The sequence below is a fragment of the Sinocyclocheilus rhinocerous genome, unplaced genomic scaffold (assembly GCF_001515625.1).
Source record: "Sinocyclocheilus rhinocerous isolate Xijiao unplaced genomic scaffold, SAMN03320098_v1.1 scaffold1467, whole genome shotgun sequence".
NCBI classification, from domain to species: Eukaryota; Metazoa; Chordata; class Actinopteri; order Cypriniformes; family Cyprinidae; genus Sinocyclocheilus; species Sinocyclocheilus rhinocerous.
In genome coordinates this window covers 651,074-677,721 of record NW_015647960.1, presented here as the reverse complement: position 1 = coordinate 677,721, position 26,648 = coordinate 651,074, and the positions used below count along the sequence as shown (strand labels likewise).

Genomic DNA, 26,648 nt, shown 5'->3' with positions numbered 1-26,648 from the left:
TCAGGAGTAAATGACGACTGCTATGTTCATTATTATATCCAACAACAGAACACCTCAATCGCTTAGGAGTCATTCTTGTCTACAACTGCTCCGGCGGTGAAACAATGATGGACTGATGACAGCTCACTCAGGGCGGAGCTAAGGTAAGACGCCAGTCCAGTCTGTCAAACTATCGTGGGAGGGGCCTGTTTTTGTGACGTCACACAGACAGGCATCTGAGATCGGCTCGATTTGAGAAAGGGGAAAACATTTAACCAGATTAAAAAAAAAACACTGGGTGGATTTTTATCATTATAGGGTGGTTGTGTACACACACTGCCAACACACATTTCAGTTCAAACAACTTGTAAAAGTGCATGTAGCATCCTATGACCCCTTTAAAAGATAAATCCAAACTTTAAAATTACAGACTGCGTCCTTTTATGCTGCCTTCACATGCTATCGGAATTATCTTAAATACCAATTTCCTAATCGGAAATTGGACGTGAACGGCCTCTCGAGTCGTATTTACTACTGGGCGGGCCATAAACTATAAACATGGTGGAGGGGACAACCATAACGACAACTGTCAGTGCTATTCATTATTAGATTTTTCCACAACAACTACATCACCTTGTCGCTAAAGTAGTGCATATTTAGAGGCTATATGTGAAGAATCATTGAAGCATATTGTATGTTTTATAAACCGTGAAATAAGCATGCATTTGACCGAAATTCATCAGCAAGCTGACTGTCTAGCGCGATGAATCTTTATATCCCATTGGTAACTTGTCAACCAATGGGATGCTGCATTTTATTCTTTCCGACAACAAAGCACTTGAATGCGACGAACTCATAATCACGACTTCATAAGTGGGAAATAGGAAATTTCCGACAGCACGTGCATGCAGCATTAGTGTCTTGACTCGCGTTTCTCTTTGACACGAGACAGAATGACTTGTGAATAATCATTCCGCCTACCTTTCTGAACATCCTTCACACAAGCAGCACGTCTATGATGACTTTAAATGCCGTATATTGTAGGTAGGCAGCTCACTAGGTGTTGGAAAAGAGCCACACTGTTCATTGCATTAGGATCCAAGCTGCTAACGAGCCCAGACAAAGCTCTCTCGGTAGACTAATTACCCTATCAAACTTCAGCAGCACCAGAACCTTAGAACACTTTGTGGACGCTGGAGTCATTTGTCAGTATTTGAAGTTGGGACTTTATGTGGCAACCAGTGCCAGAGAAAACAAAGGAGCAGCTGGGCAATGTAGTGTTTAAAGTGAAGTGAAGAAGAAGAAGTGACTTGACGAATTTGTCCCTTACGAGAATTAACCATGGTTTTATTATAGTAAAAGTGTAGGCCAGTAACCATGTTTTTTTTGGCGTATTGAGTACCATTTATAATTTTACTACAAATACCATGGTTAAACCATGGTTAGTGTAGCAAGCATGGTTAATTTGTGGTTCCCATAACAGGGGAAATGTTTTAATTCTCATATGAGCAGTCTGAATGAGTGTAACGTCTTTCCATATAAGTGATTGATGTAAAAGTGTGGATTAAATGTCAAATAAATGTTTGACAGATGATGGCGAGAATGTGTTATGACAATATATTGGCCTCAGAATATAGTTAAGGGATAGTTCACCGAAATAAATGAACTGTGATATTGTATGTCAATGGCAAGTCGGTGTGGTACATTTACAAGGCCTGAAGCATAAAATGAGTGAATTTGATGAATCCTACCATGATAAAGTATTTGTCACATATTATTTACATGATCTGTCTGTAGTACCGCCCCTCCCATTTCAAAACTTGAGTGACATCTGTGAAGTAAATATAGGAGCAATATTAGCAAACAACTGCTGACTCCAATGCAGGAAGTTTCCTAACTGACTGTCCCGACTGAATCAATCTGTTGAGTCTCAGACCCCAAAGGTTCTTGCAGACAATACCACAAAAGGTCTTCATAATGCATGAATATCTGAGAGGTCATGACATGTTGCACATGAAATCTTCTCTTTGTGGTGCAGTAATGCTCACTATCACCACCAGGTGACTATGACTTCATTCTCAGCAAAGTACATCACAATTTAGACGCCAGCAGTCACAGTATATTCCCTCATGTCAGCATGAATATGAGCTCATCTCACATGACTGGTAATGTATGTGCAGCCAGTCATTTATAATGCATGACGGATCCTGTCATGCCTGTAAGGAAAGAAAACAACAAAACCATTAGGTTTAAACCCCTGAATATTGTACTCATAATAATGATTATATTTCTGTTTGCATATGAGAGATTTGCATGATTAGATTGCATATGATAATCTTACATTTAAATGATGAGCCAAAATCAAAATGTCTTAAAGGGGCAGTTCAACCAAAAATAAAATTTCGATCTTTATTTGCTAACCCTCAAGTCAGTCCAAACCTGCATGATGCAGTTTTTTTCCTTCAAAAGGAAGAGTTTGAACTATCTTTATGCTTTTTTTTTTTTTTTTTTTTACAACAGATTATATCTGTCAAACTCCAAAAAGGATGAAAAAAGTTCTATGCTTTTTTTGTCCTTTTTGAAGACTCTGTCACATTGAACGATCGTTTGTCTGAGAAAGAGCTGCATGATGCATTCTTCTGTGTTTCAGTGAAAAACAATAACAGCATATGCACTGGGGGAAAAAATTGTGCAGCATTACTTTGAAACAATTTTCAATCAGAAATTGCTAGTAAATTTCACAAATAAATACAAAGGTATGGCAAATAACTGAATTAAATGCACAATTTTGAAGTACGTTGAAAAATGTTGGTGTATAAACCGTTTTCACTCAGAAATTGCTAGTAAATTTCACAAACAATTACAAAGAAACGGCAAGTAACATTGAATAAAATGTGCATTTTTTAAGTAGAAAGACTAAAATAGTATTTTCTTTTAAAATGTACTTCAGCTATCTTTATTTGCAACTTTTAAAAAATACTTTTTTTTTTACAGTGTATAAAGATTGAAATAATATTTTTTTGTTTTATTTACAACTTTTTTACCGTTTGGAATTAAAACAGCATGAGGGTGAGTAAATAATGACAGCATTTTCTATTCTATTCTATTCTATTTCCATTTTTATTTTACTTTATTTTTTATTTCCGGTTAACTATCCCTTCATGTCTGTGCAATCCATTTCAGTTGTGTATTTCCCTGATTTTGAATGCACACATTAAAAAGTCTCAGTCATGGGGCAATACTTTCTCTTTTTTCCTCCGTCATGGATCAGAGAAGAAAAGCGCTCTTATCTGTAGCCTCTGTGATTTCTGAGAACACTAAGGGCACGGGAGGATGGAAGAACGGACTCCTAACTGAATTTTCTAATTGCTCTCGTCTGCAGAGCGGCCCCCTCCATTAGCAGTGATGCATCCTGGGAGAGAACCTCCCTCTGTGGCCATCCTGCCTCTGAGAAACACCCACCACCAGCAGCAGCATCACAGGAGGAGAACCAAGAGGATGGAGAGGGGCAAACCGGGACCGCGCTCCAAGAAACTGGCCATCCTGTCACGGTCGCTCATCATCTGCAGCTCCAGCACCAATGAGGACGCGTCCAGCCCAGAAGAGAGGTACCATGAGCCCTGGGACGCCGGGTTGGAGGAGAAACACCGCAGGGACCCGCAGGAAGGGCCGATGGGAAATTCGGAAAAGTGCATGACGAGGAGTGTCAGCGTCCAGGCACCTCAAAGGGGCCAAGAGGGCCCCAAAAGAACTATGAGGAGGTCCTTCTCCATCAAGGTATGTGTTACTGATGACATCACAGCAGCTGGGTTTTCCTATTGGTTGCATCTGATGACATCACAGAAGTGCGCTGCACCGATAGAATGAACTTCTGTCAGATTTAGAAAGGCCTGCATTTAAGTTTCTATCACTCTTTTTCCAAATGTGAATATTTCTGGGTAGCTATAGATGTTTTAACACTTACATTTATGCATTTAGCAGACTTAAAAAGGAACAGTTTTGGTCTAATTCATGAATGAATTAAAAGTAGTGAAACCTCTTTATAGCTCAGGTGTTGCATTGGATTGCATAGAAGAAAACATCTGCCAGTCACTGAAGTGTTCATAAATTAGTAAGGCGAGTTTGTTTATTATGAAGCACATTGCAAAACAAAGAAAAAGGCATAAGGAAAGAACATTAAAATTATTAAATAGATGATGCCGCAATAATAACATTGCAATAAAAAGTAATTTAATGTATGTTGTATCACATTCTGTGAGTAAGTTGTGCAGAAAAAATATAAAATATATACTGCATATATTTGTTTAAATATTATATATTTATAATATAATTATATGTTTCAATCTATTGTTTAATACACACACACACACACACACACAATAAAGTTTAAAAATTAAATAATTTTATAAAAATTAAAACTCTATGCTCATATGACAGACTGTGGAAATTAATCTATGTAAAATCTAAAAGTAATTATGTAAGACCAGAACAACAAACATTGTAAAAACAACACTGAATTAAACTGAGCTGAATAATGCCACTTACAATATTAACACTATTTTCCAGTTTATTCATGTGAAACTGCTTTGAAACAATCTGTCTCACATACTGTATTATCACAGACATATCTGTTGATTTCTTAAACGCAATGGCCAATCAGAGGCGTTAATTACAATCCACTCACTGCTCAAAAGGCTTTTTTTTTGTACACGCTCGTGAATCCATTCATTATAACTAGGGATGTAAAGATTCACTCAACTCACATTGCGATACGATTTTTTTTTATGTATTTATTTATTTTTATAATATTTTATCATTTTTACTGTGGCTCTTTTGGAAAAAAATACATTAACCAAAAATGAAAACAAACAAAACAAAGAAATAAATAAGTGAAAAATAAATCAAATAAAAAGGCTCCATGGTCAAAAAAAAGAAGAAAAAAAAAAAAGGTTCCCGACCCCTGCTGTATGGTATTTTAAAAATCTATATCTATAGATATATCTATATGTATGGATAAATCTATATCTATAGATATATCTATTCAGGCATCGCTGTCGTTTATTAAAAATACAAAATTATATATATAATTTTGTATTTTTAATAAGGTATAAGGTAAGGTATCCAGTAACACTTTATTTTGATAGTCCACTTTAGACATTCTAATAACAGTATGTAACTTTGCAACTACATGTCAACTAGCAGTTAGTAGAGTATTAGTAGACTGTCTGCTTAATATCTTCTAACACTTTCTTTGTCAACTTATTCTACTAACCCTAAACCTACCCTAACAGTCTACTCTGAGAGTTAGTAGACATGTAGTTGCAAATTAATGAGAATTAGTTGACATGTAGTTGACATGTAGTTACAAAGTTACTTATAGTTAGTATAATGTCTAAAGTGGACTATCGAAATAAAGTGTAACCAGGTATCCTTAGCACTAAGGTGAAATAACATCAAGATGCAGCCAAATGATTTATTCATCACACTGAAAATGAAAGGTCAAGTCAACCATATTGCATTGTGGGATACAGTGTTTCGCAATTGATCATGTGAATATTTCATGCATTCGCAGAACATTCGCATACTGTGCACAGCAAACATACTGCATGCTGCAGAAATAGTATGAGTATGTTAGTATGGTATTTCCAGCAAAAGTGGGACTGAAGATTTTACAAGCACTTGACAGTTTTGATCATGAGGATTTTTGTTTCCTAAGCCCTGCATATATGAAGTTACCCTGGTAAAACAAGCCTATGCTGCTCTTTATTACTCATCTAGTTAATGCTGTGAAACATTGCAGCTCTTTATAGTAGGGCCAGTAAAGGACACTGATGTGGTTCATGGTCTAATAAAGCAGAGCTGTTATGGTCACATTTACATCAGCTGTCAAACCGTAGATTTTTTTGGTTGTTAACAACTCTTTTTATATGAAGGAATAGTAGTGCCTTGTCTGACCGATCTGATGGCTCCTCTGAAACAGGAAAGCAGTTTCTGGAGAATGTGTGTCGCCACGCGGGAGGAGGGTCTACAAGTGGGTGATAAACTTCAGTCCGGCAACAATGGTGCTACTGTTGGACGAGATTTACACAGGTAATAATCAGCTCATTTAGACTGCTTTATATGTCGTCCAAACACAGGGTTCAACAATAAGAGCAGGTAATTTCACTGAAGCATTTTTTATAGTTAATACAAAATAAAGGTAATTTTCAAAAATCCATAATAGCGGCACTTTAAGACATACCAATTTTTACACATTTTTACTACCGTTTCCTTGCATGTTTTTTTTTAAATTAAAAAACTGAAAAAAAAAAAAAAAAAAAAAAAAAAAAAGAAGATAATTGGTGTATGTTTTACAAAAATTTACTATTTCATTGTTTATTTCATCTTTCTGTTAATGTGTTACTTGTGGTTTCTTTGTAATTATTTATGAGTGAACATTTTTTCAAAATAAATCCAATTTTTTTTTTCACACACAAGAAAAATATACAAACAATAACTTTTATTGCTAAAAGTTAAATATTATTTATTAATAATATGTAATATTTTAAAGTGATTAAAATGTTCAATAATAAAAAAATTAAATAATAATAGGAATAAAAATAATGAATGAAGTGTATTGAGGAACTCTAAATAAAATTATTTAAATTAAATAAAAATGATTAAAACTGTATTTTTTATAAACTGTAATTAATTAAAACAAATTAAAATGCTAATTAATTAAATAATAATAAATGAATTGTATGGTGGAACTCTAAATAAAATTATTTACATTCAATAAAAATAATTATAATAATATTATTATAAATACATTTTCATTAATTAAAAGTAATAGAATGTTTATTAATAATAATAATAATAATAACAATAATGCATATTAGTAGTAGTAGTAGTAGTAGCAAAAGTAGTAGTAGTAAAATATTAATAATAATAAAAGAAAACACTTAAATCATTTAAATAAGACCCACACTGACACTGGTCCATTAGTCCATCCTTACTGTTGAACGCTCTAACAAATGTCCTATTCACATGTTCCCATGAAAAATGCATGTGTCTAAACATACACCACACATACACACAGCTCTCTGCATATAACAGCATGAACGTAAGTGCCTTAATGCACATATTCTGTTGTTTTCTGTCTCTAGGGACACTTATATCTACTTTGGAGACAGACTTGCCCCATTTAACGGACAGATTATAAATAATCAAAGAAAACTGGAGGCTGATCCAGAGAAAAGGCCTGTGCTGAAGACTGTTTGTAGAACCACCAGCACTGAAGTAAGACTTTATCAGCTGTTTGTCTATTAAAAACATAAAAACATTCCTCTGATCTGATCTGAGGCCAGTTCTGTGGGTTGGGATAGATGAACGTCTATTCTAAGCATCCTGAAAATGTCAGACGACCAGCCGAGATCCCAAATAACTCCTACACTCCTACAAACTCAGCTATGCCTCTGACAGCAAAAACCAGGAGTTTATTTCTCTGAACAAACCATCTATTGTTCTTGTTTAATTAAAAAAAATATCCAACAAAATGAGCGTGCTGTTTAGTTGAGAATGGATTCAATTAGCCATATTACAGAAATACTTAAACTAATCAGTGAACTTCAAAAATATCATGAAACTGACTGCTTTGGAAAAATGTAGGAACTCTTATAAGTCTTATAAACCGTTTTAATCACTGCTTGATACTTTTCAGTAAAGTTAACCTTTTTGCTATGGAGTTAAGCAAAGATATGTTATGTTTACTCAAACAAGATAAACATTTACAAAAAGAAAAAGAATGAATGTCAACAATTTTCATGAGGTTTACATTAATTGAAGAAACTGTCAATGCAAACCCATGTCAATTTATTATTATTATTATTTTTTTTAAACATACTTAAAATATACCCTTAAATAGCCAAATATTTTTGTTAGAATATGTTTTAAAATATATGTAAATATATTTTCTAATAAAATATATTTTTGGCCATTTTTAATGTATATATTTTAAAAGCATATCTTTTGCCCTCTATACATTATTTTAGTTCAAGAAAATACATATCTCACATTTAAAGAAAAACTTAATTTGTTGTCTATAACACAATGTTCCCCAAAATATTAGAGCCGGTATCGCTCTCGTACTCGAGTGATATACATATATATATATATATATATATATACTGTGAATTATTAAATCATTATGAATCTGGGTTTGATCTCTGCTTGGCTATTCCATTTATGTTTTAAATGAAGGCTACTGTAATTAGAAATGTATTTTCTATTTAATGATTAGAAATGTATTTTCTTGCCCCTGAAATATATTTTGAAATATATTTTTGTATATGAAGGTTGAAACTAAATATATTTAAATTTTTAAAAGATATATTTCATTGAGCGTCAATGTTTAAAACATAAATTTAAATACATTTTGGCCAGTTTTTAATTTTTTTTGCCATATGGGAAACTTTATCGCCATAATTCCAGAGTGTTGTGTGTGGTTGCTAGGTTGTTGCTAGGTGGGTATTTACTGGCGTCAGTCGAAAGAGCCCACCATAAATTTGCTAGATATGGCTTGGGTCCTTTTTCAATGTAAAATATGGGATTATTTCAGCCGTTCTCATATGCCAGATGAAAATTGTATGTCTGATCACTTAGAAAAATAAAAATATACTTCTCTTCCAAAAGCGACATGATTTGAGGTATAATCTGTTGCGCAAATGGTGTGAGACAAGTTATAATCAATTATGGTTTCTTCAAATCACTGACCTAAAGTATAAAAAATAGTAATAGGGATGCTTACCTTAGCAAACAGCACATAACCAGCTAAGCATACTTGGTTCGACCTCTCTTCAAGCAGATCTGAAATGCACAAGTCAAATGTGATTAAACAGACTCTAACCAACACAGAATCCATTCAAGACACTGAGCAGATCCCAGATGCAGCAGAAACTAATTTAATTCCGGATGGAAAAAGAGACACAGAATGGTACAGGGTTTTCGGTATGATCCATTCAGATTTTGAGGAGAATCGTAGCATGTTTATCTGTTGTCTGTACTGCAGGGTTTCTCTCCATGTGAAGGCAGAGCTCTGTTCGCTAATGTCAATGAGTCAGACCAGCTTGGCTACACTTATGGAGAAAAGGAGGCAATGGGAAACAACAATAACTTGAAGGTGAGGAGCAAACCCTGTTTTTCCCTTCAGCTGGAAAATCCTCAGGTTCAGAGTGATCTTTGTGAACTTTAGCTTAATTAGGGTCATATGTTGTGTTTCGAAAGAGGGGTGGGCGGTATGACTGAAATGGATATGTTATGTATGCCAGTTTCTGCCTTATTTATATCTTATTTCTTCTTATTAAAAAAGTCATATTTTGAGATATTTACAGTTTGAAAGTTTAGGGTCAGAAAGGTTTTTTTAATGGTTCAAAAGTTGTTGTTTTTTGGTTTTAAAGTCTCTTATGCTCATCAATTATCCATTTATTTGAAGAAAGGCACAGTAAAAAGAGTAATATTATGAAATATTATTACAATTTAAAATATCTATTTTCTATTTGGATACACATTAAAATGGAATTTATTTCTGTGATGAAAAGCTGAATTTTCAGCATCATTACTCCAGTCTTCAGTGTCACATGATCCTTCAGAAATCATTCTAACATGCTTATTTGCTGCTCAAGAAACATTACTCACGCACACACACGCGCGCGCATGCACACACACACACACACGCACACACACGCACAAACACAAACACAAACACACACACACACACACACACACAGACACACACACACATCAGAATTCTTCAAAAGAGCAGCATTTATTTGAAATACAACCTTTTGTAACATTATAAATGTCATTATTAATGTCTCACTTTATCACTCTTGATTAATTTAATGCATCCTTGCTGAATAAAAGTATTAATATCTTTGAAAACAAATCGTATTCTTGCCGAGTAAAATGATTAATATCTTTAAAAACAAATCTTACTGACCCCAAACTTCTGAATGTTAGTATAGGCGCATTGTAAAATATATTGTCATGGTTACCAGAAACAAAGTTGCAAGAGAATAGCGTCCCAACTGTGAGATATAAAGTAGCAATGACAAGAAATAAAGTCACATTTATGAGAAATAAATTTGCACATGTGAGATATAAATACAATTACAAGAAATACAATTACAGTTACTTGCAGTGATTTTACAATATAACTTACTTTACTTTATATGTGCTTATCATTTTATTAAGAAGAGTTTATTAAATAGCCATGTGATAATTTTTAGGATAATCCAAGAAGTGTTTGGGACAAATCCAATTATGTATTTTTGCATTAATCCATTTTTTTTAACACCAAAATGCAATGCAGTCCTTTCCACTGTTAAACACACTGAAATACAGTATCTATAACTGTATAAAGAATACAGTGTACATCAGTGATTTCTAGAATACTATTTCTTCTAGCATACTAATACCATGTGCGTGTTTGCAGATGCCAGTTATTAAGGTATCAGACGATGACGGCAAGAACTGCGACAACGAGGATCAGAGCTGCCAAGAGACGTCCTGCAAGAGATCTCGCTCCAACTCCACCAGTGAGACAAACCTGCACGAACACAGCAGAGAAGCCAACTCAAGACACCTTTAACTCAATGCAAGAGTCATAACACTATCCCAATGAATCTCTCAGAATTTATTTTTATAGTCTCATTTAATTGGGCTAATCCCAATGCACTGAAGAATAGCAGCCTCTTCATTAACTTCTTAATCTCTTGAGAACCTCGCACAGAAGATGCGAACACATGTTTTTGCGCTCCTGAACATAAACATATGATGCCGTACTCTTGCTACACTGATGCTTACATGCTTTTTCACATCGTCCAACATCGAGAGCACGTCTTATGTAACTTCACATATCCACATGGTTTTAGGCGTTCACCCGTACTGGATCGGAGACTTGGATACCATCATTATGAAGACGCCAGAGCTGTTCCCGTGTCCCGCCCACGCCACCGCAGGCTTTTACGGCAACAGGAAGTCTCTCTCTCAGCAGCTGGAATTCCCTCATAGCATCCCACAGGTGAGGGAGGGAGAGCCGATCACAGAATCTGGACCGTTTTGGTTGCATTAAAGGGATATAAAGGAAAGCGATATGAAAATTCGGCCATCATTTACTCACACTCAAGTTGTTCCAAACCTGCATGAGTTGCTTTCTTCTGTTGAGCACAAAAGAAGATATTTTGAAGAATGTTGGTAGCCATTGACTTCCATAATATTTTTTTTCCATACTATGGAATTCAATGGCTACTGTTTTTCAGAATGCATTTTGTGCTGCGTTGGCCAGTGGAATGGGGAAAAAATGCAAGGTCTCGAGAAGCGTTTATTAAAAAGTTGAACTTATTTTAATTTGAGTTGCTCTTTTACAATAAAAGTCAGATACAAATGGGCATACTTTAATGCTCATATTAATACAAAGCTTTCTCTCATGTCTGCCCACATCATTTATTGAAACTATGCTGCAAAAATTGGTCATTCAGAAATTCAAAAATGGTCATGATCTATCACTATAACGTATGGTCCAGTGTTATTTTAGTATTATTTATATAGCTATTATTACAGTATTTATTAATATTCTAAATTAGCTTTTTATATATATATTTTTTTTAGTTTTCATTTTAATTTTGAATTTAAGTTTTAGTAATTTGATGTTTTTGTCATTTTTAATAGCCTTTTTCAGTGTTATTTATAGTAACTTTAGTACTTCAACTCAAACTTATTTTATCTCCAAAGGCAGCGTTATTTAACTTATGTTTTTTGCGAAAGGAACATTTCCAAATTTTCGTTCACATATTTACATTTCATTTTATTTTATCTTTATATCAGTTAACGCATTTAAAAAAACTATTTTAGGTTTAGTAAACAGTAACAATACTTGTATGGTCAGAATTATATATCACGGCATAAGTAATTTTATATCATAATAAGGTTATACACCACACAATATATATATATATATATATTGCTGTAAGTATAAAATTTAAAATAATTGCATTTTATGTTAAAAATGTAGTTTTTTACATTTTAAATGATTAAATTATTAGTTTTTAATTATAAAATAAAATGCGCAATTATAAGATTTTAATTATAAATATGTTTTTTAAATTGTGTCATATATACCAGATGTATAAAAATCTCAACATTTTTATTGCACAGTATACATCAAGTGATGCAAATTAATTAATTGTACAAACAAGCTCAAGGTGCTGATCACTATTTGTGACCCTGGACCACAAAACCAGTCATAGGGGTAAATTTTCTGAAATCGAGATTTATACATAATCTGAAAGCTGAATAAATAAGCTCTCCATTGATGTATGGTTTGTTAGGATAGGGCAATATTTGGCCGAGATACAACTATTTGAAAATCTGGAAAATGAGGGTGCAAAAAATCAAAAAATCAAAAAAATTGCCTTAAAGTTGTCCAAATGAAGTTCTTAGCAATGCATATTACTAATCAAAAATTAAGTTTTGACATATTTACGGTAGGAAATTTACAAAATATCTTAATGGAACATGATCTTTAATTAATATCCTAATGATTTTTGGCATAAAAGAAAAATCAATAATTTTGACCCATACAATGTATTGTTAGCTATTGCTACAAATATACCCCAGCGACTTAAGACTGGTTTTGTGCTCCAGGGTCACATTTGTCTAGCACAGTCCCTCATCTTGCAGGCCGATTGTGTGAGTGTAAAGCTGTGGAGGACTTTACTGCGAAAAGAATGACAATGAGTTTAATTATAGCAAAGTGCCTGGTTATACTGGATTGCGGAAGGTTAGTGAATAAGTAGTGGGTGTTTACACTGAAATAAATCAATGGTGCAGCTGTTTAGTTCAGGACTGAACAGTTCTAGATGAGAGAACGGCAGTGAATGGTGAATGAATGCCTGGCCTTTCAGCTGTTGCACTTTATTTGATAAGGTCATCATTATACTAGTAATCAAATAAATGGCTGTTGCAGTAAGTGCTCAAAGCATCTCTCCTTCTCTAGAAGTGCTCTCTACAAAGAGCTTTCCCTCTCCACATCAGCAAAGTGGCTGTTTTTAATGAATGTCATGGGAATGGCACATGTAACTCAAATACACTATGACCACTTCTGCTCTGTGTAGCAGAATCGCATGAAATGAAAACATCTCTTATTGTCCTTTTTGGCCCTGAACATAGGCCTTTGACATTATTTGTGCTCTTTTTGGTCTCTGCAGGCTGTGGTTAGACCGTCTCGCTCTCTAAGTTCAGCACACTTGGTCCCCTCCTGCAGTAGCGTACAGGCCTTCATCATCTCCAACATCGTCCTCATGAAGGGCCATGGAAAGGTAACACATATATGCAACACAAAATATGATGCATTGAATTTTTCATATATAAACGGCTGTTCCCGGTATTCCAGGGTCTGGGATTCAGTATAGTAGGAGGAAGAGACAGCATGTACGGCCCAATGGGGATTTACGTGAAGACCATCTTTCCTGGAGGCGCAGCGGCCGCTGATGGAAGACTACAGGAAGGTGGACTCATTAAGTTAAATATCACACTGTAATTGGTAATGCATGAGTATATCTATCCAGATCTGTCCAGACACTTACTTTAAAATGAAGCTTTCCCATCAACACTCAGAGCTGCATTACCAAGAAATGGATAGAAAACTATATTAGTGTTTCTGGTTTACAGGAGACGAGATACTGGAATTGAATGGGGAATCTCTGCATGGCCTGACCCATGAAGATGCCTTACACAAGTTTAAAGTGAGTAACCTCACCTGGATGGCTTCATATTTTAAAGTTCAATTGGCAAAAAAACATATGCATATTGGTAGACTGATGGGATGTTTTAAGGGCTGATATAATTTTTATATAAAAATTAAGGTAAAATGCCACAGTAAAAACTCTAATTGGTTAACTATAAGTGGAAAAAATATATTTAACCTTAAATGTATTTTTTAAATTATATATATATATATATATATATTTATTTATTTATTTATTTTTTTTCATTTAATATTTATATTTTATTTCAGCTATATATTTAAATTTTTTACATTAAATTTAACACGAATGGTAATATAATACTGATTAATCCACTTAGACAATATGTCGATCTATCATTAATCCATCAGGTTTTACCAACAATAAACTGTGTTTGTCTTTCTGAAGCAAGTGAAGAAGGGTTTGTTAACGCTGGTGGTGAGGACCAGTCTGCGGGTGGGGGCCGTGCCGGGCAGCCATGGCCAGGTGTCTCAGTTATGCCGATCCAGATCTCTGAGCTCAAGCACTGGTATCAGTCGAGTCAGTGCTGATCTGGGAGACTATAATTGCCTCAATAACCCCGCAAAAGCCCAGGACAGAGTCATGATGGAGATCACGCTGCAGAAGGGTGAGCATCCAAATCCAAAAGTTTTAATCATCACATATACTGCAAGGCTATGAAAATGAACAAGATTTAAATTCAGTGCAATTGAAAATTCTCATGCCGAGCTGCTGCATGACTTCAGAAGAGTTATATATAATGCAAAAGTTGTACGGACTAGTTTTATGACATTGTAATGATGATTTATCGTGCTTTTTGAAGCTTGAAGACTTCAGTGCCTATAATTGCACAGTAAAAATGACTAGAATTGCTTCAGAGTTGCTTGTTTTGTGTTTCACAGTAGAAAAAAAATCATACATGTTTGAATTTACACATTTCTGATTGGTTTAAAAAACTGCATTGCAATTGTTGGTTAGACTGGGTTAATGCAGAAGGCTCCGAAAGATACGTACAACACACCCTATGAAAACTGAACACTGTCTTGAGTGTTATAAACACTGTGATGTACTCGAGCCAGTGCCACACATCAATCAAACGCTTTCATTCTGAGCCTTGCACATAAACGTCTTCAGAGCCTTATTTGTGTGGAGTGCTAAAATATAAACTTGCATGTGTTTGAAGGTTTCTGAGCAGCAGCTGAACGAGGCCATCGCTCAGGCGGTGGAGCACAGCAGACTGAGGAGAGACAGGAGACAGTGGAGTATGGACGGATGTAACAGCAGTGAGTTATTGATCTTTTGTTTGCTCCGAAATCAACTTGTGACATTCATTTCCAAGGCCTGTTTCACACATCCTGCATCTGCAGTTTTTAAGTAAAGTTGCAGCGTAAATGCAACAGTAACTGTAGCTCAGTACAGCAAGTAAAGTGATTGAGGTCACTGAGTACTTATTTTATTAATGGCCTTAAAATTGCAACTGGGAGTGGATCAACATTATCAGTAAATATAATTAATATTATGAGGACCACAGTTGCATTCAAATGGTAATGCATCTTAGAGGTGGTTGTGTATGGATTCGGTCAGATATACTGGAGAAAAAAAGTGTGCTGCTTACGTACATGTGTGAAACAGGCCAAGTTGAACACTGTTTTAGTTGTAAAGTTATGCTTAACTTAGAAATGGTAACTTGAGACTCATGACTTGGACTAAAAAAAGATGAAAATATTATAAACAATAAAATTGCCCACCTGAGACATGGTTCAGATCATTTACAAATGGACTTGGTGGGTTCCTACAGTCATGGAAAACTTGGAAATGGATGGAAATTTTTCACAATTTTAGATTACCAGAAAAGAAAAAGGTTAATCTTAAAAAGTCATGAAAATTTATTTTGTGAATATTTAATAATAATAATAATAATAATAATAATAATAATAATAATAATAATATATATAAATTACAGAAATTTTATTATATAATAACATTAATTAGTTTTATTTTATATCATTTAAAGATATATGTAATAAAAAGTTAATTAATAATAATATTAATCATTTAATATGATTAAAAATCATAGCAATTGTAACTATATAAATGTTTGTATGTGTGTAAATATGTGGGTGTGTGTGTGTGTATATATAATTTGAAATTTACTATTAATAATTAATCATATTAATCATTTAATATAATTTAAGGATGCATACAAAATATGATACTACTCTGTTAGATATTGTATTTTGATAGTGTTTGTGTAGAGTACAAATAAATGGCACAATCCAGAGTAAAATATCAATTTGTTTGAATAATAATAATAATAATAATAATAATAATAATTTAAATCCATTAATTAAAAGGATTGGTACTAAATGGAAACCTGAATAAATGATAATTATTATTATTATTTCAATTCATTTATTAATTATGATCTCATGGAAATTCATAGGTCAAAAAGTGTGGGAACCCTGGACTTGAATCAAAGGCTCAGATGTCTGCGTAGTGTCTTGTTTACTATTCGTACAAAATAAACTTGTCCATGATTATTTCTACTGTGAAGAAAATGGGTCGTTGGTTTAGACACGTCTTTATCTGATCTCAGGTCTGAGGAGATCCGACGCCTGTTCCCACAGCAGACAGAAGTGTATCTGCTGTCTGGACCGGAGCACGAGTCAGCCGACCTGTAGACGAGCACAGAAACCCATGATCCGATCGTGCAGTGAGGGCGCCTACAGTCAGCGCTGTATACCGGCCAGCGCCACCACTCAATCCTTCCTCGAACCCCAGCACGTCACCAGAGTCCAGAGCATGGACGTCTCTTTAACAACCAACAGTGAAACTTCACTTAATTACACACTGTCTCCAGCCTCGTTCACCGATGACGACTATAACATTCCCTATAAATGTCCAATGAATTTCACTGGACAGCAAACATTAGATGTGCATGCAGGTGTGGTGAGGAGCTCTACGCAAGGAGCAACAAACCAGCCACGGAGGAACTGCAGACGACAGGAAGTCAGCAGTCAGGAAGTGCTGACTGATTCGAGCGGCTGTAGCCGAGGTTCACCCGTGAAAGAGGAAGATCTGCTGTATTCTCAAAACAACTGCCAGGTAGGGCTAGTCACATTTATGAAATGCACTATTTTTATTAAACAAAGAATATTCAGGGTTTTTTTTTTTGGCTCAGTTAAAATGTTTATTTCTTTGTTTTCTCTTCCTTATGTAGATTTGCACAGCAATACATATGTCAGAGAGGTTATGCCCAGTAAATGAATTATATGCAGGTTTAAATCTACATATTGCATTGCATATCATACTACTGATTTTTTGCTCTCTGTCAAAGAGACTGTATACAAGTAGGCGGTTTTCACTGTAAGACTGATGCATTGTCCATAAATGGTAGCTGAGTAGTTCAAGACACGATTGGCTTAACTGCAACCCTTGCCTTATTGGCAAATTTTTCACAGGTTTTGCATGAGAACATCTTGCACCATCAATGTCCAAGTAAACAGCTGTAATATTTCTCAAAGAAAAAAAAGGGCATTAATAAATTTTTTCTTATATTGTTTGACTGGATTTTTGAATTCATCTGACTGGAAAGCAAGTAGAAAATTATATGTAAACATAACATTGTGTGTGCAAATTTTATTTTAAGCAATTTCCGATAAAATTAGGAAATTGTTCAACAGGGTGACTCTGATTATGATCTGTGAAAAACAGAAATGTGTTAAAATTAACAATACAAAAACTACAATTTAAATACATTGGCATTATCTATTTTTAAATATAGAAATATATAAAAAATAAAAATAACAAATTCATTTATCAATGTCATTGTAGAAATGCATTATTTGATTCATTTGGTTTAATTTATTCTACAAACAAAAGTGTAACATAACAGGGGGTCAACCAGATGAAACAAGAGGTATTCAGCTGGTCAGACTACAGTGAATAATTTCACAACGTAATTCGTCACACCATAGGATCATATTGAAATGAACTATTCAGTTATGAAAAACTTTAAAAAAATGGGGACTAATCTAAAACATGCACCTGTATATATATATATATATATATATATATATTCACAAATGTATTTCCTTTATACTAATATCTATTTCCTTAAGAAATATATAAATTTGAACCTAAATAGACATTAATTTTACAGTGACTATCATTATGTAAAATCTTTTTTATCCTTTATTGCCTCATGCATTGTTTTATTGTCTCTCCACATGCATCTAGTTTTTCTGCAGTCTATACAGGGCTTTGAGAACGATCTCAAGGCTTCTGTTTAAGAATGTACGTAGAAATTCATGCTACCTCTTTCTGGACATGTTCATGTCAGTGTTTGATGACAATTGTTTGAATATGAATCTGTGTGCACTTCATGCAAACATTTATTTGCACAATAGTGCATCTTTTTGTCATATGTGTGATTCAGGTATTGAAATGCTTGAGTGTTTGGCATGAGGCATGGCTCTAGTGTGTGTATATGCCTGGGTTTCTGTATGCAACAGTGATGCATGACGAAATTATGGCGAATGCATTTCTACACCTTTTCGAATTCTTTGTAAGACTCAAACTCAGCCAACCATTTCCTGTTTTTGTGACAGGAAGTGGTTGAATGCGCAGAAGTCAGAACTAAAGCATCTGTCAGTATCTCTGAGCCTAAAAGGGACTCAACACACAGAGGGGACAGACAGCACAGAGGTATGTTAACCTGAAATACACCTACTACTGATTTTTTAAATAAAAATAAAAACATGTCATGTTGGTTGCATAACTTCGATTTAGATATTTACTTTATATTATTCTGAGTAAGTTCAAAACATGTATGCTGAGACTTTTCATTTCCTGATTCAGCTGATAACAGTACGTTCCTGTATAGCAAGGTTTTTATGTAAGAAAACCAAAAAAAATTTATTTTCTTTTTAACATTCATATTATAGTTGTTCTATTTTTGAATGAAAATAAAACAATTGTGACAAATATTGGATGTGAGGCAGCATGTGAGTTAGTTCTCACATTGCACTTCTCTATTCGACAGCTCATTAAAAGGAAATTAAAAGGACATGAACACTATTATGTTACAGGTCCAGAGTCCCCATCTAAAGTGTGTAGTCCAAGTAAGCGGGTCGGTCTGAGACGTCAGGCTCATTTGGAGGTCAGTACAGATCAACCACTTGACCCCTGGGTAAAGCTGACTGACAGCCCGGAGAACCAGTCATACTGCTACAAAACCATGAGTGACCTTAATGGAGATAGTGATCTTAACGGCACATCCTCTGAAACCACAAACACCACCTCAGACTCCAAATCTGAGCAATCTCCCAATGTCAAAAAAGGCCCCCCGGTGGCTCCAAAGCCTGCATGGGCACGTCAGAGCATTAAGAGCATTAAGTCTGGGAAACCGATAACAGAAGCTTTGAAGCATCCAGATAACAGGAGTCAAGATACTGGCAGGACCTTTGGGATTAGTCTGAGGGCCGCTACATCGGGAGCCAATTTGTCAATCAGGCAGAAGATCAGCTCGTTTGAGACTTTCTCTAGTGCCGATGGATCCGAAAGGCCAAGCAGGCGACTGGCCCCAACTGCATCTCTTCCTCCAGTGGAGAAGATGGCTAAAACCTCATCTGCAGACTACAGCAGTGCAGGGAGAACTAAAGTTACCACAAGCAACTTGCACAATAATGATGACTGCCAGTCTACACCAACAATTTCAGCCACCACCCAGCCTCCAAGAGAAGAAAAGCAGCAACCAGCTTCCCTCGGTTCAGATATCATTTCAGAGCCCCATCCTGCAGAGGAAGAAAAACAATCAACTTCTCATGATTCAGAGCCCTGTAAGCCGATCCCTGCTGAGGAACCTGCTCTTGACTCCACAAAAGAGCTTCCACCTGCTTCAGAGACTGAGCAAGAACCCTTACCTTCTCAAGACGATTTGTCCCCTTCAAGCCACGTCCCGAGGAGATCGAGTAGCTCAAAGGAGGGTCCTGCAGAAAAAAACGAAGGTGCAGGAACTCATGCGGTGAGCTTGAGGACCCAGAGTCTACCCCTCAGTCCCTCTTCAGATGCCCCCAACTCAAGCGGCTTGGACGGGGAGAGCCTAGGGATCATCTTGTCCTTCAGCAACCAAGTGTCCAATGCTTTGATGCGATCCATGCAATCCCTGCCGCAGTCCCCTTGCATTCGGTTTGGGAACCCTTGGAGCGCCCCACCAGGATCCCCTCTTCATAACCCAATAGAGGAAGACTCTCCTGCTGAAAAGCCCCCACCAGAAAACAGCGAAAAGGGCTTCTCTGTAAGGTATGAAACTTATCCAAGCATATTATCTCTGAAAACGTTGTAGGACAAATGCACTTGGAAGATGAAAGCGTTTGGGGTATAATTACACTCTGTGCAGTGTTGTGCTGGCTGAAGGTACAGGATAAGATCACTTGCAGGGACTGAAGCCAACAATGTCAGCTTCTTTCATGTTGAGAACTGGCTGCACGATAAAGGCATTGCAGAGGTTTGAATCATTCGGGAACCTGTTTTAAATGAAACAAGCGGAAATGCAGCTCTTTTGAGTTAGTCACAAAGAACAGACCATTTCATGCTAATGTCTTGTAAGTTCTCATACTAGTTCTTATCACCGTTAGAAACAAACTCTTTCCTGTCATGCATGTTTGAGCTAAAGTTTTCTACAGATAAATGTGGTGAGATGTTAGTAAATTGGCCACAACATGTGCAAGTGAAACATTAAATTAGCTTGTAGTTCGAAAAAGTGTAAGGCTGGCCACACAGTTGAAGATTTTAAGCCCAATTTGGCTGGGGGGGGTGGCCCGATTCGAGGCTTGGCACAGTGTGTGCATTCGGAGGATTATAATGTTAAACTTTGGTTGAAACTGTCTTTAAGTCTGTGGTCTCCACCAGTTTTAAAAACGGTTTTGTGCAGGGCTGGGCAACTTCGGTTCTGGAGGGCCACTGTCCTGCAGAGTTTAGCTCCAACCCTAATCAAACACACCTGAACAAGCTAATCAAGGTATTTGGATCCTTTACTAGAAACTTTCATTCAGGTGTGTTGGAACAGTTTGGAGTTACACTCTGCAGGATGTCAGACATCCAGGAGCAGGATTGGACACCTCTGCTCTAGAAACCAACCTTGTCTTGGCAGTGTCCCAAAAGGAGGTTGAAGGGTTGCAGAGGCAGTGGTTCCCAACCACGTTCCTGGAGCCCCCCCAAAACTGCACATTTTGCATGTCTACTTACACACCTGATTCAGGTCATCAGCTCATTAGTCGAGACTCCAAGACCTGAAATGGGTGTGTCAGACAAAGGAGATGTTCAAAATGTGCAGCATTGAAGGGGCAGGAACGTGGTTGGGAACCAATGGTCAGGGCAGGGACACTTTCCTACAGACTTCAGTTACAACCCTGCTCCAACACATATTTTTAAGTAATCCTGAACACCTGGTTCAGGTGTGTTTGATTAAGGTTGGAGCTGAACTCTGCAGGATGGTCATCCTTCAGGAGCAGTGTTGGCTACCCCTGGTCAAAGACACTTTCACTAACTTATTATATCTGATCTACAGCTTGGCTAAACTGAGAGAGCATACCATCGAGAGAGGGGAGGAGTGTGAGAAGGAAGAATGGAAAGCCGAACGACCATTCACTTCAGCCTCAGATGTCTGTGCCCAATCCATGCTATCAGGTCTTCCGCCACAGGAGATTCAGCAGATGATCCAGGAAGTCAAGGATCTGGATGAAGAAACGCTAAGGGTGGGTTTAGCTTTGGTTTGATACAACAAAGTACACGCTGTTGGCTATTGTCTGGCGTTGATTACTTCCATATCCTGCTCTGCAAACCTGAATATGTATGAGAGGTGTGACAGAGGAACAATCGGTTCTTTATAACAAAACAGCAAAATTGAAGTCCTCTTAAAGGTCAGTGAGCTTTCCTTTGCGTGCTGCTACATTTTGAAGCTCATTTGCTAGCAGAGTTGAAAATGTATAATAAAGCATGCATCTCTTGGTCAAGAGTGTGACTTCCTGATCACAGCAGTGTTGCAATGTCCCTCTTGGGTGCATTTTGCTGCACTGTTTTGTATTTATGACCGTTTCCTTGATCAATATTCCCCTGCCACATTTTCTGTCTGCAGTTAAACAAAGCTGTCTATATTGCTTCAGGTTAATTAAGTGATATGCACTGTTTACAAGTCCTGAGACATAATGTGCTTTGTGCTGTAGAAGCAAAATGCAGAAAAAGAGGAAGTGTCAATATTTTGCCGAAATTTCTTGAGGGCATGTCAGCTTTACATTTGGTTATATAAATAAGGGAACAACTGTAAAAGCTATCAAAGATGAGGGGTTAGCTGTATTTGTGTAGTTAGCAGGGCTGCATTATGGACTCAATGAATCAAAGAATCTTTTTGGATTTTTCTATAGTCCATTTTATATGGTCCTGTGGTGTGACAAGTGATTTTATTTTTCATGTAACGATCTTCTATGCAGTCTCTCAGTCGTTTTAGATGGAGTTTAGCAAGTCATGCCACAGGATAGTTTAAATCGAGCAGCTATTTTATAGCTTTAACAACTAGCATAAGGCTTTCAAGTCCCTCAATATAATTTTTGTCTTTATAAATAAATTCAAAACACAGATGGAAAGAAATGTTAGAACCAACTAAATAAAAGTTTGTTTAATGATCAAATTACTTTGGTAGTTCTTACAAATAATATAGAGTATGCTAAAAAATAAAATAAAAACAGTTTGTCATATGTTTGAATAAGCAATATTATAAAACCATATGTGAATATAAATACCCGATTACCTGCTACTTCTGCTGGGATTCTGGAGTGTGTATCCGATGGACACTTTACTATCCCATAAGGCCATGGGTGAAGCGTTGAGGCTGACTTCATAGGTTATAACAATTCCAACATTTCAGATTTATACTAAAGCATGGATTGGATACATGTAAAGCATACTCCGTGAAGCAATTTCTTCTTAAAATCACAATTTTGGATGCATTTCTGGCCTTTTTGGCTGAGGTCCCAAGACAAATTCAGTAGGTGTGCCTTAAAATCTGGCTTTGTACTTGAGGACACTTCGGTTACAAATTTATATTTACAATCAAATAGCCTATGAATCATGTTAAGACAAGTGTCATCTTTTAAGACGCCAGATGCTAATGTGATTTTGACACAATTATTAATGCAATTCTTATGTGCTATTTAACACTAGGGAAGGCAACATTTATATATTTCTCTCAAAACTGCATAATGTAAAAGAGTGGGAACAGGATTCAGCCCGCCAAATCATTGAGGCAACTGCTCTTTACAAAGCATGTTCTAGAATAACTGATATGCTAAATTCCGCTTCCAGTACAGCCACAGATACAAAGTGTTTTTGAACCACAGAATAAGGCTGATTTGGATTTCTTAATGTCCATTAGCAACTGGAAGACATCCACGTTGTGATTCTACATAAAGAAGAAGGAGCTGGCTTGGGTTTCAGCATTGCTGGCGGTATTGATCTGGAGAACAAAGCAACTACAGTGAGTGACGTCTCTGTATCTCCATAAACCACGCACCACAGCTCATCTACTTCACCTGTCAGCAGGAGACACTGCCTCTTCAATTTTGTCATCATTTGCACACGCGTAAATCGGTATTATTTTCTTGCTTCCCTGAAACACAAATTAAGATCTTGGGTAGAATGTCCATGCTTCAAATCTCTCAATCTCATTCAAGCGTGCACTCAATTAAAAATGATTTGATATCACTGACAATAATCGACCTTTTTGCTTTCACATTTATTTTTGGTCATGAAATGTGAAATCTATGCCAGAAGGGATGATTTTGGTCTGTTTCTTAGCTAAAACTATCGTATGTCACAGTAGACTACATCGGAGGTCCTTTTTTGAGCTTGGCAGTGAATATCATCATTCACTTTCGTTGTATGAAAAATACAAATTTTTGACATTGTGTTTTCTTACAATCTCGTACAAGAAAAAAAAAACAAGTGAAATTTTTTTATTTTTAATTTACATGCTACTATTGAAACCTTTTGGGGTCAGTAGTTTTTTTTTTTAAAGAAAATAATACTTTTATTCAGCAAGAATGCATTAAAATACATTAATGTTACAAAAGATTGAAATGAACAGCACAACTGTTTTCAACATTGATAAGAAATGTTTCTTGAGCAGCAAACCAGCATATTAGAATGATTTCTGAAGGATCATGTGACACTGAAGACTGGAGGAATGATGCTGAAAATTCAGCTTTGATTACAGGAATAAATTACGTTTTATTATATATATATAATTTTTTTTAAATTTTTTTTTATTGTAATATTTCACAATATGATGGTTTTTACTGATTTTTGACAGCCTTGGTGAGCATAAGAGGCTTCTTTCAAAAAAATTTAAAAATTCATACTGACCCTACATTTTTAGGATCATTTAGGATACAGTTACAAACTTCCAGTGGTTCCACTGTAGCTGTAAATGCAAAATGTATACAGTTAACACTAGCAAAAGAATTGTTCATTTTATTTACTGTATATGTACCCAATCATGTACCTTCAGGTTCACAGGGTGTTTCCCAGTGGTCTGGCTGCTCAGGAGGGCACCATTGAAAGAGGAGATGAGGTGCTGTCCATTAACGGCCAAACGCTAAAAAACGTCACACACAGCGATGCCACAGCGATTCTCAGGCAGGCCCGCACTATGAAGCAGGCGGTGATAGTGGTGTCCAAGAACAAAGATGCAGAAGGGAAGGGAGGCGCTAACGCTAATGAGTCCAGCTGCAGCAGCGGGGCAGAAAGCAGCATCACAGGTGGGCCAACATCACTGACGTCAGCACAGCGATGGCATTAATGTTTAATGTCAACATAATAGGGCACAAAAATAATACAGGAATGTTACAAGAGCTACATGTTGTGTGCTAAAAAACTATGATTCAAGTCAAATAAAAAGCCCTATTTGAACTGGACTAGTTTTCCCTGAGGAGGTGAATTCATGTTTCACAGATGTACTAGTTCTATCCACATCCAACACATCAGTTGTTCTTACACAACTTTGGTAGAAATTGCAGAGAAATTTTAGTTAACTTGGATGGAATATTATTTTTTCACAATGCTTCATAACTAAAGCCAAATGTCTAGTTCTACCGTTATGGATTTAGTCCTTTAATAGTTTCAGTGGGTTTTATGATGTATCTGGATGCACTCTGTTCATAATTATTACTCAAATGTCATTTAGGAAATGAATCTTATCCAAATAACATAAATCTAAATATGCAAAATATGTGTACATTCATTCTATATGATTTTTGATTCAAAAAATGACACTTAGGGGACGATGGAGGTGAAGTTGTAACAATCGAGCTGGAGAAGAACGCAGGTGGAGTTGGATTTAGTCTTGAGGGAGGAAAAGGCTCCATTAATGGAGACAGACCACTAACCGTCAACAGAATATTTACAGGTGAGACTATATGACTGAACCTTACAGGAAAAAGTTCACCCAAAAATGAAAATTTGCTCAAAATGTACTCGCCCTCAGGCCATCCAAGGCGTAGATAAGTTTGTTTCTTCATCAGAACAGATTTGGAGAAATTTAGAATTATATCATCATTACTCACCAATGGATGCTCTGCAGTGAATGGGTGCCGTCAGAATGAGTCCAAACAGCTGATAAAAACATCACAATAATCCACACCACTCCAGTCCATCAGTGAACATCTTATGAAGCAAGATGTTTTTATCAGCTGTTCGGACTCTCATTCTGACGGCACCCATTCACTGCAGAGGATGCATTGCTGAGCAAGTGATGCAATGCTACATCTGTCCTTGAGAGTACTTCTACTGTAAACATGTTTTCTTCTAAGAAAGAACTAAAGATTATTGGAGTACACTATACGAGTCTTTCTACTTGAAAATTTCATGTTTAATTCAAGGCTGCTTGTTTCTTTGTAATTGATTGTAAAATTCTGGGCAAAAAGTGCTTCTACACCTAATTATTTTCAGTTAGCTGAAAGCAAAATCAAAATAACCAAAATATTTGATAAACCAACAAACTGGAATGTGAAGAACATTCTGAATGGCGCTTTTCCCATTCTGCAGAAATCTTTTTGTGAAGTTATGCGGGTGCAGATTTCATGTGGGTCTACAAATCAGTTTGTAACATGAATCATACAATATATACTGTATTTTCTCTGGCAGGGAGTGACGCTGAGCAAAAGGGGCTGGCGTCTGGTGATGAGGTACTACAGATCCAGGACTCGTCTCTGCAGGGTCTCACGCGCTTTGAGGCCTGGACACTCATTAAAGGCCTTGATGATGGGCCGTTTACACTCGTCATTAAGAGAAAAAAATGCGAGTAGAGCTAAACTCCACTCAGAAGCACCCAGAAGAAAATACTGGACTTATTCCAAATTTGAATCGACTTTAAATTATGCAAAACTTCATTTCAGGACTTGAGGAAATGCCTCCACTTGGGAAAAAATAAATACACATTACAAAACAATTTCTTAAAAGCAGGGATCCCATATGATTTGACCAATCCTTTTTCAACCAATCAATTTTCATTTCATTTTTCTTACAGAGACTGCAATCAAAAAGAGAAAATTTCTATCCAAGTAAGGCCTGGTTTAACAGACAGGGCTTAGACTAAGCCAGGACTAGGCAATAGTTCAATTAGGACATTTAAGTAATTTTTATTAACGTGCCTTAGAAAAAAAACATTACTGGTGTGCATTTTGAGACTAAACAAAGGCACTGACATGTTTTAAGATCAGTCAGTGCAAGTTTCATTCAGTTAAAACAGCTCAGACTTCCACTTTAGAATGGAACTAGGCTTAAGCCTTGTCTGTGAAACCGGGGGTAAATGTTTTAGAGTTGAGCAAGAAAAGC

General features: G+C 36.1%; 2 protein-coding genes across 2 annotated transcripts in view; both read left to right on the top strand.

The window, feature by feature from the left end:
• LOC107709484 (uncharacterized) overlaps positions 1–14,588 on the top strand; it is a 17,321-nt gene extending 2,733 nt beyond the window's left edge. The window contains exons 2-12 of the mRNA XM_016513976.1: positions 3,362–3,756; positions 5,960–6,069; positions 7,125–7,257; positions 9,026–9,136; positions 10,451–10,553; positions 10,890–11,038; positions 13,212–13,334; positions 13,409–13,523; positions 13,687–13,760; positions 14,169–14,388; positions 14,584–14,588. Coding sequence (XP_016369462.1) covers positions 3,362–3,756; positions 5,960–6,069; positions 7,125–7,257; positions 9,026–9,136; positions 10,451–10,553; positions 10,890–11,038; positions 13,212–13,334; positions 13,409–13,523; positions 13,687–13,760; positions 14,169–14,388; positions 14,584–14,588 — 1,538 coding nt within the window. The remainder of the gene's footprint in view (positions 1–3,361; positions 3,757–5,959; positions 6,070–7,124; positions 7,258–9,025; positions 9,137–10,450; positions 10,554–10,889; positions 11,039–13,211; positions 13,335–13,408; positions 13,524–13,686; positions 13,761–14,168; positions 14,389–14,583) is intronic.
• Positions 14,589–14,978: 390 nt separating this feature from the next.
• On the top strand, positions 14,979–26,455 carry LOC107709502 (pro-interleukin-16-like). Its single transcript, XM_016513994.1, has 9 exons — positions 14,979–15,043; positions 16,357–16,865; positions 18,371–18,467; positions 18,851–20,063; positions 21,331–21,517; positions 23,191–23,292; positions 24,325–24,574; positions 25,093–25,221; positions 25,959–26,455. The coding sequence occupies exons 1-9, from the start codon at positions 15,025–15,027 to the stop codon at positions 26,117–26,119; spliced, it is 2,667 nt and encodes an 888-aa protein (XP_016369480.1). The 5' UTR covers positions 14,979–15,024; the 3' UTR covers positions 26,120–26,455.
• Positions 26,456–26,648: the final 193 nt, after the last annotated feature.